At 32.4% G+C, this 14,958-nt stretch overlaps 2 protein-coding genes across 2 annotated transcripts; both read left to right on the plus strand.

Annotated features, from left to right (window-relative positions):
* The first annotated feature begins 972 nt into the window (after window positions 1–972).
* Window positions 973–4,651, plus strand: LOC112327556 (uncharacterized). The gene is made up of 3 exons (XM_052452942.1): window positions 973–1,096; window positions 1,332–1,909; window positions 4,565–4,651. Exons 1-3 carry the CDS (start codon window positions 973–975, stop codon window positions 4,649–4,651), a joined length of 789 nt encoding a protein of 262 aa, XP_052308902.1.
* Window positions 4,652–5,385: 734 nt separating this feature from the next.
* LOC7486378 (cytochrome P450 86B1) lies at window positions 5,386–8,462 on the plus strand. The gene is made up of 2 exons (XM_002306344.4): window positions 5,386–6,869; window positions 7,753–8,462. Exons 1-2 carry the CDS (start codon window positions 5,541–5,543, stop codon window positions 8,158–8,160), a joined length of 1,737 nt encoding a protein of 578 aa, XP_002306380.2. The 5' UTR covers window positions 5,386–5,540; the 3' UTR covers window positions 8,161–8,462.
* Window positions 8,463–14,958: the final 6,496 nt, after the last annotated feature.

Raw genomic sequence — 14,958 nt, forward strand, 5'->3', positions numbered from 1 at the left:
CACATTTTGATTTCTTGAAACTCAAGAAAATATTTAATGTTGCATATTGAACCATTTATAAAAAAAAAAAGTGAGGAGAAGGATAAAAACTAGTTGGTGAGGCAATGTATAGCCATTTGAGCTTTGGCCCAAAACGATATTATGTTGGTGGTAACTATGTCATGCATAGGATATGTAAAAGTCCCATGCATTGTCATTTACATTCCTAGCCATTTGTGTCTAACATTTCTAGCCATGAATGGCTAGGATGGCTTAGAGCATCCCCAATGGAAAATGCTATATTAAAGAGCCAAATTGATAAAAATGACTTTTTGAATAGTACAAATATAATTTTTTTGTTTATGTGCATTTCAACGGTAAAAAGCTATTTAGAAGAGCCAATTATATTTTAATATATTTTTTGTTAAATTAATTTTAATATAATTATATAACTAATTTAGATATTTTTTATATAATATAATTATGATGTTATTAATTATATAATTAATATGAGTAATTTATAAAAGTAAATATAAAATTAATGAAGTAATATGAAAGTTAAAAGATATAATTTTAAGTTAAATTTAAAACTTTTAAATTTAAAATTTATTTATATAAATATTTTTAATTTTCAGTTTTATATGTTACTGTTAAAATTTTAATTTTTTAAAAGTAAATTCAAATTCAAACTTTGAAAAAAACCGCCAATATTTAAAATTTTGATTTTCAAATTTATTTAAAAAAATTCAAACTTTAAAAAAATGACCACCAACATTTTAAATTTTAAAATTTTAAATTTTGAAAAAATAACCGCCAACATTCTAAGATTTCAAAATTTGAAAAAATAATCCATCTATAAATATTCTCATATACCTAAACATTGTTTCTCATCATTTTCTTCTCTCCAATCTTTATTATATTTCATTAAAATCCATCATGCATCATTCTAATTTTAATTTTTATGATGCTTTTGATTTTGATGATGACACTCTCATGTTCGACTTTCAAGTTGCTACCGTAGTGGTTGCTGAAGAAGAATCGAATAATCAAGGGCGAAGAACAAAGTATCGTGGCTCTTTTCTTGGTCACAATATTGTCAATCATAATAGAAAGGAAGGTGAGTTAAGGCTATATAATGATTATTTTGCTGAAAATCCTAAATTCACTTAAAGTCAATTTCGAAGAAGATTTAGGATGAGTGGTCGTCTTTTTCTTCGGATCGCAAATGCAGTGAAAGCTCACAATCCATATTTCAAACAAAGGACAGATACTCTTGGTGTTCTTGGTTTATCTTGCCTTCAAAATGTAACTGCAGCTCATAGGATACTTTCATATATATGGTATTCCTGCAGATCTTACTGATGAATATCTTCAAATTGGGGAAACCACAGCGACAGAAAGTCTTAGAGCTTTTGTCAAAGCAATCGTAAAAGTTTTTAGTGATTGGTATCTATGGGCACCAAACGAGGCTGATATTTATCGATTATTATCAATTGGAGAGCAGCGTGGATTTCTAGGGATGTTAGGGAGCATTGACTGTATGCATTGGAAATGGGAGAAATGCCCAATTGCATGGCATGTGATGTATACTGGTCATTATCGTGAACCAACTATAATTCTAGAGGCAATGGCTTCACAAGATCTTTGGATATGGCATGCTTTTTTTGCAATGCCTGGATCATTAAATGATATTAATGTTCTTGATCGGCCACCTATCTTCGCTGCACTTGCTGAAGGTCGTATTACTCCTGTCAATTATACAATTAATAGGCATGAATATACAATGGGATATTGTTTAGCTGATGGGATTTATCATAATTGGTCAACATTTGTTAAGACAATCCCAAGACCATTAGGAGCAAAGAGAAAATATTTTGCAAGAAAGGATGTGGAGCGGGCATTTGGGGTGCTCCAATCTTTTTTTGCAATTGTACGTGGACCTGTTCGATACTGGGATGAAGAAACGCTTGCAAATATTATGAAAGCTTACATAATAATACATAATATGATTATTGAGAATGAAGGAGCAATGAACCTTGGATTTGACCATGAACGTGAAGTCAATTCCTTTATATCAATGTCACATGGTGAAATACCAGAACTATATGATTTTCTTCAAACTCATAATCGAATCAGGGATAGAGCAAGTAGCTCTCAACTACAAGAAGATTTGATTGAACATTTGTGGGAACAATATGGCAACGAGTAGAATCATTAGATTTGAACTTCTTATGTTATCATAATTTTCAAGTTTTTTATGTTTTTTTTCATTATGGTTGTTATCTTTTAAGTTAATTAATCCTACTTATTATTGTTAAGTGTTAGAGGAACTTCAAAAAAGTATTATGAATTGATATCAATTTTATAACAATATATTTAAAATAACCAAGAATTTTCTACATATTTAATTAAAAATACATTAATTACAATAAATCAATCAAGTTAATTAAAAATTAAAACCTCTCTTTGGCATAATTTCTAACTTTCTATTTTGAAAATACGTTGCAGAAATTGGATCCAAATTAGAAATATCCATTTTCATAATATGTTCTTCTTTTTCAATCCTGTCCAATTCTTGTTTCTCTTGACTTTGTTGAATCATCATGGCTTGTTGCTCTAACATAATTTTCCTGTCTTGTTTCTTCTGATCCTCAATTTCAACTAGAGTATCCCTTAATTGTTGTAAGAGATTTGTTACAGTTACCTCCCCAACTTTATCTTTTCCTTGTCTACGTTTAAGTCGTTCCTTTACAGCCTTTTGACCGATTGGTCTATCTTGATAAATCAATGGTTCACTATCTTCTCCTAAACTAACAGAATCAGGGGTAGATGGAGTTGATGAAGTCGAACTTGCATTGCCATGACTTTTTTGTTTCTTGTTTGACCTTTGATATTGACTTGCACGCTCAAATTGTCATTTAGGTTCTTTTCTTAAGATACCCCAACAATGTTCTAGTTGAAATCGTTTGCCAACGCAAGAAGCATACATTTGCCGAGCATCATTAATCTAGTAAAAAATTAAAGAAATTCAATAATATTAAAATATGTGTTAAATAATTTAACATAGAAATGAATATTAAAATTACCCTTGATTCTTCGGTCATTCCACTTTGCTGACAATTTTCACTTTGAGTAACAAATCCAACAAATTTACCGACTTCTCTATTTATTTCTTGCCATCTACTTGAGATGCTTATTTGGGAACGATTATTCAAGTTTTCTCCATTCTCTACAAAGTAAGCATATACTCGAGCCCAGAATTGTTTTGTTTGTTGTTCAACTCCTGTAATTGGATCCTTGCTTGTATTTAACCATGCAGAGACAAGTAAACAATCTTCATCTGGTGAGAAGTTTTTACTTCTTTGTGATATTTTTATTGTATGGACATTTAAATTCGAGTATGTTAAGTCATTAATTAATTGATTAGAATCACTTGGTTGAGAGAGAATATCTTCTGACTCGCTCATAAAAAAGTTGGTAAAAGAGCTTGAAAAATTTAAATTCATCCACATTAAAAAAAAAAAAAAACTCAAGTTAAAACCTTATAAGAGGGTGTAAAGGAAGCTTACATTCAATGTCTAGCAATTTTGTAGTTTCCATACATGTGAATTAATAATAAGAATTGTCTTCTACTTGTTCTAACATTAATCTAATCATACAAACATTACAATTTGACCATTTTTGGGAACTAAAAGAGGATTGATATATTGGTTTAGTTGCATTTTCAACAAGAGAAAATATAATTGACCTCAAATTAAAACAGGCAATCAAAAATAAATTTAAGATATGTCACTCCATGTTTTTATCATTATCAGCTACTATCATTACTTCCTTTCAATTTTGTCAAAGATAACAATATAAATAAAAATTGTCTTCCTTCACCCATATCAAAAACATAAAATAACAAAGAAATAAAAATCATCACAAATAGCAAATTAACAACAAAAGGTCTCAAGAATCAAGAGATGCAAAAGAAAAATTAGAAAAAGTCTTTAAGCAAACATGCCTTTTGATTTCAGCTAATTAACACAATCGATGTTATTAATTAACCGGGGGACAATTGATTCTTGTTTTTCTAAATTAGAGAGAAGGGTGAGGCACAATGCAAGGTTTTGAAATTTATAGGTAAGTTTTCTTCCTTTTGTTCTGCTTTTAAAAGAAAAAATTAAACGTTGTTCTCTTCCTTCTGTTCGTTCTGCTTTTAAAAGAAAAAAATAAACGTTGGCCAACGGATATAAACCAAATGAAAAAAACGGTAGCCAGTACTGTCATTTACTTTTGCCTTTTGCTACAGAGAAATGTAGAAATGCCACTTCCTGTCTTTAACAGCTATTTTAGATGTTCATTTAGCAGACCGGTTGGAGTGTTTTAGAAAAAAACATAAAAGCTAAAAGTACAAAAAACAAAAATTTACCTATTCTTTTAGCTGCCCGGTTGGAGATCCTCTTAGAATTTCTAACTAATATTTTTTATTATTATGAAAGAATTGTGCACCATCACATACATAGCTTGAATAATACTCACATTCAAGGCATACGCTATGATTCCTTAAAGAAAATATGTTCTCTCTCTTGTGCATTCTCAGATGTCAGATTGGGGACATGGTTTTGCCTCATACCAGCCTGAGAGGTCAATTCTTGCCGATGAAAGGGTGACATGGTCACGCAGGTAGATTTTCTTGTTGGTCTAAAAAGTTCAAAGGAAACCTTAACTTCTCATCAAATTATTCTAAGTTATGGAATTCCTAATCTTGTACCAGCCAGCTTATTCCTAATAGTTAAATAGTACACGTACTTGCTAAGTTTTAATATCAAAAGGTATGATAATGGAATTATTTTTTATTGTTTATATACATCAGCTGCTTATTCAATTAGGTACGTTATTTAGATTATTTAAAAAAAAAAGATTAGGTACTATGTTAAGCCATGTGGTTGGAGTGGATCATATTATAACAAGATAAACCTATGTTGTAGCTCTTAATTAGGTCTTGAAGATGACCTAAATTGAAATTACTAAGTGGTTGGATTTGATTTTGGTAGGCCCTTTTCAAACTTATTCAAGTTGAAATTTACAAAATCTAAAACCAAAATCCAGAAAATCCACAGGTTCAAGTTGTCTAGACGAACTACGTGGGGCAATAAACATGGACATGGCTGCTGATGACCAAAATCTATGTGCTCATCAACCCTTTTTTTTTTCTTTTTTTGTGATAAGTAACTTGCTTTAGTGAAGCTGGGAAAAGCTAGAGGAAATAGTTGTGTTTAGGTTATCGGTCACCAACAACTTCCTAGCCTCCAAGAATTCTTCTTCCCTCGTAAGAGTTTCAACCCTATTTGTGACACCATTCGCTAGAGGCCAAAAATATTCCATTTCAAGAAAATAAAAGGAACGTCAACATGGCGAAAACCATCCAATGCAGTGAGAGGTGGGAGAATTATTCAGTTTAGTCACGTAAAAAAGCAGCAGGAGCCCACACATTTTCAGCTCACCAATTCATACCTATTGAGCCAAGAACAGCTAGCACGCCAAGAAAACACAAACAGATTGTTCCCTTATAACACATGACCTCCTGCTATAACTATAGACAACCATATCATATGTACAATAGTCCTATTCCCCATCATCCCAACACCATGATCAGCCCGAAGAACAACAGCAACAACCTCACCTCCCTTTCCTCCTCCTTGTCCAGTGATATTGCCGGAAACTTCATTTCGCCGCGGCTGTTTTTCTTGCAACAGATTCAAGTTTTAGAGCTCCTCCTTGCTCTTGTGGTCTTCATCGCTATTCATTCTCTAAGGCAGAAAAGGCGTTGTGGACTGCCCGTATGGCCTGTTCTAGGCATGCTACCATCTTTGGTGTCTGGCCTTCATTGCAACATGTATGAATGGATGTCCGACGTGCTTTGTGATCAAAATGGGACTTTTAGGTTCAAAGGTCCATGGTTTAGTAGCCTCAATTGTGTAGTGACTGCGGATCCAAGGAATCTTGAGCATCTTCTCAAGACCAAGTTCCCTAATTACCCTAAAGGCCAATATTTTCGCGACACGGTGGGTGATCTTCTCGGTGGAGGAATATTCAATGCTGATGATGAGAAATGGCAAAGGCAAAGAAAGACAGCAAGCATTGAGTTTCATTCAACAAAATTCAGGCAATTAACTACTGAGTCATTGCTTGAACTTGTCCATTCTAGGCTCTTGCCAGTTCTAGAAAACGCACTGAACAACTCGATGTCGATTGATATACAGGATATTCTACTGAGATTAACATTTGATAATGTTTGCATGATAGCATTTGGGGTTGATCCAGGATGTTTGCGTCCAGGTTTGCCTGACATACCATTCGCTAGAGCCTTTGAAGATGCAACAGAAGCTACTCTCCTACGTTTTGTTACACCAACATGCATATGGAAAGCTATGAGGTATCTTGATTTGGGGTCCGAAAAGAAGCTGAAAAGATCAATAAAAGATGTGGATGAGTTTGCAGAAGATGTCATAAGGACAAGAAAGAAAGAACTCTCTATACAGAGTGAGGATGATAAGAAGAAGCAAGGATCAGATCTTTTAACAGTGTTCATGGGATTAAAAGATGAGAACGGAAAGCCATTTTCAGACAGATTCTTGAGAGATATTTGTGTGAACTTCATTCTTGCTGGCAGAGACACTTCTTCAGTGGCAATGAGTTGGTTCTTTTGGCTTCTTGATTCACATCCAACGGTAGAGGAGAAGATTCTTGCTGAGATTTGCAAGATAGTTAGCGAGAGAGAAGAGTTGGACACCAAAACTCCATTAGTGTTTAGTCCGCAGGAGATAAAGAAGATGGACTATTTGCAAGCTGCTTTATCTGAGGCCTTGAGGTTGTACCCTTCAGTGCCAGTCGACCACAAGGAGGTAATTAGTAACAAACTTAATTTTACCCAATACTCATATTTTCCTTTATTCATATATAGTTAAGATAAGGATTATTCTCTTCCTTTATCTCTAGATTAATTGGAATTCATGTTTCTTGCATATTTTATCATTTAACATATCCTCATGCAATCTTATAGAATGGCAACATTTCTTAGAGATGATGCATGTAGGTACGTATATATTTTCTAGAGCATTTCTCCCCCTTGAAGATCTGGCATGCATAATCACCCTTCAAGGCAAGCCTAATCTTTTCTTTAATTTGTAAGTAATGGTACGTGCCAATGGACTGCACACCCAATCATTGTCCAATTGCAAGGTTTATATTCAACCAATCAAAAACCTTCATGTAATATACCATAAACTCAAGCATATCTCTTCGAGAACTTAGCTTGTGTGTGAAATGGACAGGTTCCTTGCTTGAAGGGCGACAATACTTGGTCAATTCCTTGGTGACCTGACAGTATGTTTGTGTAAAGTGGCTAAACCTTGTTTGGTGAGCATGAAATACCAGTTAAGTAACTCATAAAATAAGGAGAATTTCGAGGTCCTAGAAATAGGTGAAGATTGAACCAGGGTCCCAGAGTTGTTTTCTTCTTGAAAAGAGAATCATTTTTTCTTACAACCCTCTTGGTAAGAGGGTCCCTTCTACTCACACCACTTACAAATTAAGGATATGAACACAACCTGAACAAATTTAATGCTGACCCCAGAATACTTGAACCGTTAACAAAGTATACTAGTTTTTTTTTTTTTTTTCAGGAGGTAAGGAAAAAGGTGAATGACAAAATACTGTTTCATTTTCTTTTGCTAGTTTGTAATCAATCACTCATTCAGATTCAATTTACGCTCCAATATCTTGTAGGTTGTCGAGGATGACATTTTTCCTGATGGAACTGTACTAGAGAAAGGTACAAAAGTGATCTATGCAATATATGCAATGGGAAGGATGGAGGCAATATGGGGAAGTGACTGTAGGGAGTTTAAGCCAGAGAGATGGATAAGAGTGGTCGACGGACGATTCATGAGTGAATCAGCCTACAAATTCACTGCTTTCAATGGTGGTCCTCGACTATGCTTAGGGAAAGATTTTGCTTACTATCAAATGAAGTTTACTGTGGCATCAATCTTATTTCATTACCATGTGAAGGTAGTGAAAGATCATCCTGTTGTGCCCAAGCTTGCTTTGACAATGTACATGAAGCACGGGTTGAAGGTAAATCTAGTCAAGCGTGAGGAGTCTATGCTTCAAGAATATCTTAATATCAATTAGTAATGTCACAACAAGAACAGATGCTTATATATATATTATTAGTAATGATATGTTCTTCCATTGTTTATGTAAAAACATACTACTGTTATCTGCAAAATTTATTTATATGACTTGTTGAGATTTGAGAAAGTGTAGAAGGAAAAGATGGAGCATTTTTAGTTTAGGAAACTACACTTGATCAATAATGGATTTGGATTTGGATTGTTCTTAATACAATCCTTAATCTGAAGAATTATATTGTGTTGTGTTATTGCTGATGTATTCAAATAATAAATTACAAGTCGATTTGTAATTTCTTGTCACAGGTTATGCATGTACGTGTGTATATTTTGTGTGTTTTCATGGTTTAATTTGGATCAAATCTATTTAATCCCATAGGCCTTCTTCACTAGAAGACCAAAACATTACAATGTTAACAGGTTAGAGTTGCATTCTTTTACTTTTTCAAGTTTCAGAATATAGAATGTTGGACAGAGTAGTTAATTTACAACTTAAACAGAGCAGAGTGATAATATGATAAGGTAAGAGTTGTTTACCATATGGAATCTTAGGGTATTGTTTTGGCCTGCAGTTGCATCCCTAAGCTTTCAGTGCTTACTGTGATGCAACTGACATCCTCAACTCTTCCTAATTAAGCCCTAAGCCTTACTGCCTTGGGATAAAGAAGTGAACTTTGCTCCAAGTTTTGGGGAAAGGAGGGGCACTTTCAGAGTAGTACAAGCACAGGGGGATAAAAAGGTTTCACGCCACTCACCATGAATAATAACTTAAACATTGAAGTTTAGGTTAGTTTAGGCCCAACAAGGCTCCTGATGAAACAAAAAAAACCCAAGAATCTGGGGACAAGCCATGGGAATCAATTTCTATACAGAACGACAGACAGCTATTCAACTCTTGCGTAAACAACATGGTGCGTTGGTTAACCATCACCTTCATTTGTCTATACAGATCACTTGTTCTGGAACGGGATGAATGCATGCCTCATCACCTCCATTGCTAAAACAAAGTACTCATTCATTTGTTGTGATCTTTCACTGGAAAAACCCTCGGTAATTAATACGTTTAATAATGTACCAGTACATCTTCCAGATTCAGCGGCAGTTTTGGCCTACTGGAAGCCGCTGCACAAAAAGAAAACTGCAAAGAAGAAGGTATCCTGCTTTATTCAATATATAAGATAAAACTGTAAGTCCAAAGAACTTGTGTCATCTCCCAGCCCTCCTCTTCCTAGCCTAGAAAATGCATCAACGATCAGATGCCTAAGTGTGGCGTGTATTTTCAAATACTAGCCGAAGACATGCTACCTGAAGAAATGATGAGTAACCATGAAAGCTGTAGCAGATTTGTCTAGATTTGTCGAATTTCATCATTCCCGCACCAAGCACATTGATGTTCGATTTCATTTTCTCTGAAAAATTATAGATGAAGGGGATATTCTACTACAAAAGATTGTCACTGCATACATTTCCCCTGACATGATGAGAAAAGTCATTTCAGGAATTAAGTTCCAACACTGCTTGGACTTGGTTAACATCTCTCAGTGTTCACTGTTCAGCACCATCATGGTACATGGAGTCATGTGGCGCAACGAAGGTAACGTTGATGGAAAAATCTCACCAAGGTAGAGATCATTTGTGGCAGATTTGTCTAGATTTTCCCTCTTCCTCTTTCTCCATGTTACGCCAATCTCCGACCATCAACTTTCATATCCTCCAACCACCTAGTCAATATTCTAACTTCAAACCTCCACCCAACACTCATAATGGCACCAAACTTCATTTTGTCCCTTTAAATAGGAGGCTCCCTCCATTGCTGTAATCGTCCAAAGGTGAAAAGAAAAGAAGTGGGTTTATATGTGAGAAGTGAGTAACTTGTAAGGGAGGAAAGATATGAAGAGCTAGGTTTGACTTTTGTATTAGGGTTTTGGGTTATGTTCTATAACTTGTTTTTGTGGAATTTTTTATTATTATTATTATTAAAAATAACTGGGTTATTTTGGGTTTTTTATTTATATATTTTTTTTAAATTATTCCAATCTCATAACTTGATTTGTATATTCGGCAGCTTCATCCAAGCAGACTCGGGTTTTTTCTTTTTCCTTATAATTACTATTTTTTTATCCTTTTATATGTTAAGTTTTATTTTTTTTAATTTTATATTTCAACTAATTTTTTGATCAGGATTAGATTTTAATTTTTTTTAGTTTAATTAATTGTTTTTGGTTAAATTACTCGGATTATGAGTTTAATTAATGGGTTAATAGGATTGAAATCTTTTTTTTTTCTTATTTTTATTTATTTTTTCTTAAGAAAAGTTTTTGCATTAACTTAATATTATTTTTAAAAAAAAATATTGAACCCGTAAGGGATCATGAATCACTTGTGCTGCCTTTCACAGTTAATGATATGGTCAGAGTCATAAAATAAATGGAATGAAGGTCAAATAAATGCTTCTACGCACACTCAAGTTTTGTCTGGGAAACAATATGTACCATGCATTATATCAAATGTAATTAATGCTGCCTAATCCCACTGCTCAAGTCTATATAACTTTATGGAAGCCTATTGTACCATCTGGCTTAACGAGGTCCTCTCCTCTCCATAGTTAAACAGCTACTTTTAGAAATTGCCCCTGAAACATGACCAGTCATGCACAAGCCGGATCATGAGCACGTGCTGCACTGCATGAGGCCAGATCAAAAAATATATATATAAAAAAAAAATCAAGTTAATTTGAATTAACTTACCAAACAAAACCTGTAACTAAATTATGAGATTAGAATAATCTTATAGAAAACAAATTAAAGACAATTATGAAGCAAAATTCTCATTCAACTCAATATTGAAGCATGAAATTGAATGGAAAAATCAATTTTTTAAAAAAAATGACTTGATTTAACCTGAATTATTATGTCAAACTTTGTAACTAAAGTCATAAAACCAGGACAACTTCATAAAAAATAAAATAAATTACGAAGCATAATTATCAAACAATAAGATACTGAAGAATGAAAATAAAAAAAAATTAATTTAAAAAAGAACTAAAAAATAACATGAGTCAACCTGGATTAATCCTTCAAACTTGTGACTAGGGTCATGAGATCGGAATAACCTCAAAAAAATAAAACCAAAATAAAATATGAAATTTAATTCCCAACAAATAAAAATATTGAATAATAAAATTAAAAAAATCAATTAAAAAAATAAATTCAAGTCAATTAGAATATTCTATCAAACTTATGACCCAAATTACAAGTCTCGGATAAACTCATAGAAGACCAGTCATGAAATCCAATCATTTTGAGTATAAAATTAAAATTGAAAAAATAAATATAAATTAAAAAAAAATATTATTAAAATGAATAACGCCATGTGAAGTGATGTAGAGTAAAAGCCAGAGTCTTTTTAGTATTGTTTTAATCATCATGACTCTTCTTGTAGTAGAAAAATTACAGTTTACTTTTCATAGTTTACACTTTACTTTTTTTATATTTTGTGTGTTAAAACAAAAGTCAACAAAAATAAGTTTGAAATATTTACAAGATTGTTATTCTATTTCAATTAATGAATAAAAAAGCTTTTATATTAAATATTATAATTTTTTTAATAGATCAAACAAAGACTCTAGCCACCACCTATCCATTTCTTCTCTCTGAAATCTGGTTACCCAAACACAACAAATCCTTTCTATTAAAGCACCCTTTTGAAAACCACTGGGGGCTTCTATCTACTCCTATTAACCAATTTTTCTCTACACCAGAGAATTTAAAGCTTTTTTAATCCTCAATACAGAGCTTATTTTAAAATTATGAGAAAACTATATAACTTTGCACTCTTCTTTTTATTATTGAACATTTTATATAAACAACCCTAGACAAAAGGTGCTCCATGAATTTTCAAACCATGAATGACTTTATCATGTTTTAATATGTTTGACAGTATGGTTGCGGTTGCTGTTGCTTTTCAAATAACTTTTTGTGCCGAAATGCATGCCAATGATGTTTTTTCATTTTTTAAAAATCATTTTTAACATCAACACATCAAAACGATCCAAAACATACAAACCATATTAAATTTTAGCAAAAATAAAATTAAATTTTTTAGAAACGCGGTTTGTACCAAATCATACACAAGATCAGCCACCCGGTAGCCAAAAACAAATTAACCCCTTTGAAAGATCCAATAATTTTTATATTAAAACAAATACCTGTCATATTTTGGGGGGATTTTTAATTTCCATAGCCATGGCTGCATATGAGTCACGTTTTTATAGACATGGATTCACGATACGAAGACTTTTAGATCTTTCGTTGCCTTCACATCATTTTCTAGCGTATACAAAAGAGCCAGCTTCAAACAAATTAAACTCTTAATCAAAATTAATTAGTGTTTAGAATACGTGGGCGTCGAGTTCATTGAACTCCATCCAGTTGGATCCAGTCCTTGCAAAACAAAAGGAAAAGGAAACATCATGCCATGAAATGACAAGGGAAAGATTGATATTATTTGTTATTTTTAATTATTTTTATGTTGGAGAAACTTAATATACAGTTTGAAAAGGTCAGATTGAAGCTTATATAGGACCACAGAGATCTCTTAGTCCCCGTCATGATATGGTGGCCATCAAATGTTTCATGTTTACCTCCTTAAATTTCTAGAAATTAGCTGTCATGTTTCAATACTGGGGCACGATGTTTCTAATTAAAATTTGTCATTTCAATCCATATAGGTAATAGCCAGTGATAAACGCTAGGGATCAAGAGGTTTACTCTATCTATAATCTCAGGTTTGACCGTTGTGGTTGCTCATATGATAGCCACTAGAGGCTTACATGGTCGTTAACTTCAGGGCTCGTGGGATTAATCGAGGTACGCGCAAGCTGGCCCGGACACCCACGTTAAACTAAAAAAAAAAAATTTGTCATTTCAGCAACATTTAATTATAGATGTAACTCTAACTAAATCAGTGGTTAAAATTTTCTACTAACCAATCGTTGTGCTTCAATAATTAGCAAATTGGTTATACTTATGTCTTTTTCTTTGAGCATTACTACGATATAATAAGAAATTTTTGATAAATATGTCAATCAAACTTCAATTATAGAGATTTCTTTCTAAAATCGAGGCATGATGCTAGGAGTGACACATCCGGCTGGTATTGGGCGTGCATACTCAACACCCTTGCTGCCCAGCAATCTTGCTGCTACAAGTGACACACCCAACACCTTCATGTACTTGGGCTACCACACTTGAGTTCCATGTGCTTGAATATAAGCAATACACTTTGGATTCATTTTCACCTCTAATAGGCTTAAATATCTTGTTCAAGTCTAATATTCTTTTGAGAATTTTTTTCAATACCCCACCTGAGTTCCATGTCCCTCGATATTTTATATTGATCTAATACGTATTATTTTAAGTAAAATATTGTTCAAAATACTACATGAGTGAAATTACACTTCAGATCCTCCTCGTCATAAAATAACAAGACCCATAGGCTATAAATAGATCTTGAATCCTTCAAACTCAAGATTCACAATCTCTTCATTCTAAACACTTTCAACATGTATATTTTCAGAATACATCTTTCTACAATATCATTGTATTTTCTCTATCTAAAAAGTTGCTAATTTAAACATACGAGAGTTCTCAGATCCATCAAATAAGACTTTTTGCAGATACCAGCTACCTTAGCTTACCAGGCACCACCAGCTACCACCCATCTGAGTTTTTCGTATCAAACCACCAGATATCTTTAATAGAAAAAATAGATCATATTGCTTGAAATAAAATATTAATTAATTATCTAATATATTTAATCATTTTGAATTTTAAAATTCATCTATATGTAATTAAATGGAATATATATGAAATGCTGCTCTCTTTTTTCATATTTTGTTCCGTGAGAGGAATGTTTGTCGTGTTAAGAACTTTTAGATGATACGATCAACGTAACAAAATCTCTATAAAATTTGCATTTGGGTCCCTTTCATTAGTTTTATCCATATTCTATTATGGCACAGTCTAGATAAAATTAAACACATTCTACTAGAAAAAAATCAATATTCACACGAAAGCATAGTTATCAAACTGTTATTTAAAAAAAATGAAGTATAACAAAGTTATTTTGATTATTTTTCTTAATATTAAAGATTAATCTAATTAAATTTAGATGGTAAATCGAATTAATCAGATTTAATAATTATGCATAAAATTTCTAATACAAGAAATTAAACCATACTAATTAATCATATAATATGATTAATGTCTTTTTCGTTACAGTTATAACTTCTTTTTAGAAAATTATGGTCATCTAGATTCGATTCAAAATGCCTCAGCTACCTTTTTAAAAGTAACAGTCATGAATAATTGAAATATTTAGGGGTGTTTGGCATTGGGTTGAATTTATTTTATGTTAAAATTTAAAATTTTTTACTTTAAATTAAATTTTTTTTTAGTATTTTAAATTGTTTTAATGTCAAAATTAATCTTTTAAAAATAAAAATATTATTTTAATAAATTTTTAAATAAAAAATATTTTAAAAAATAACAATTGTTAAAATCTCAAACAACCGCTTAGTTATTCAACTAACTCTTTTTAACCTATTTTGCTTAGCTACTTACTTGAATTGAAATATTAATAATATGATATATAACTGCAATTTCCCTTCTGTAATTGCGAATATTTTTATAGGAAAAGGAAAAGGAAAATTGAAAATCAGAAAATACGTGAAATCTATGCAATTCATTCTCATGAAGTGGATAAATCGGTCTCAGATTCAGATCACTAGAAAATTTGT

Source organism: Populus trichocarpa, chromosome 5 (genome assembly GCF_000002775.5).
Source record: "Populus trichocarpa isolate Nisqually-1 chromosome 5, P.trichocarpa_v4.1, whole genome shotgun sequence".
Taxonomy (NCBI): Eukaryota; Viridiplantae; Streptophyta; class Magnoliopsida; order Malpighiales; family Salicaceae; genus Populus; species Populus trichocarpa.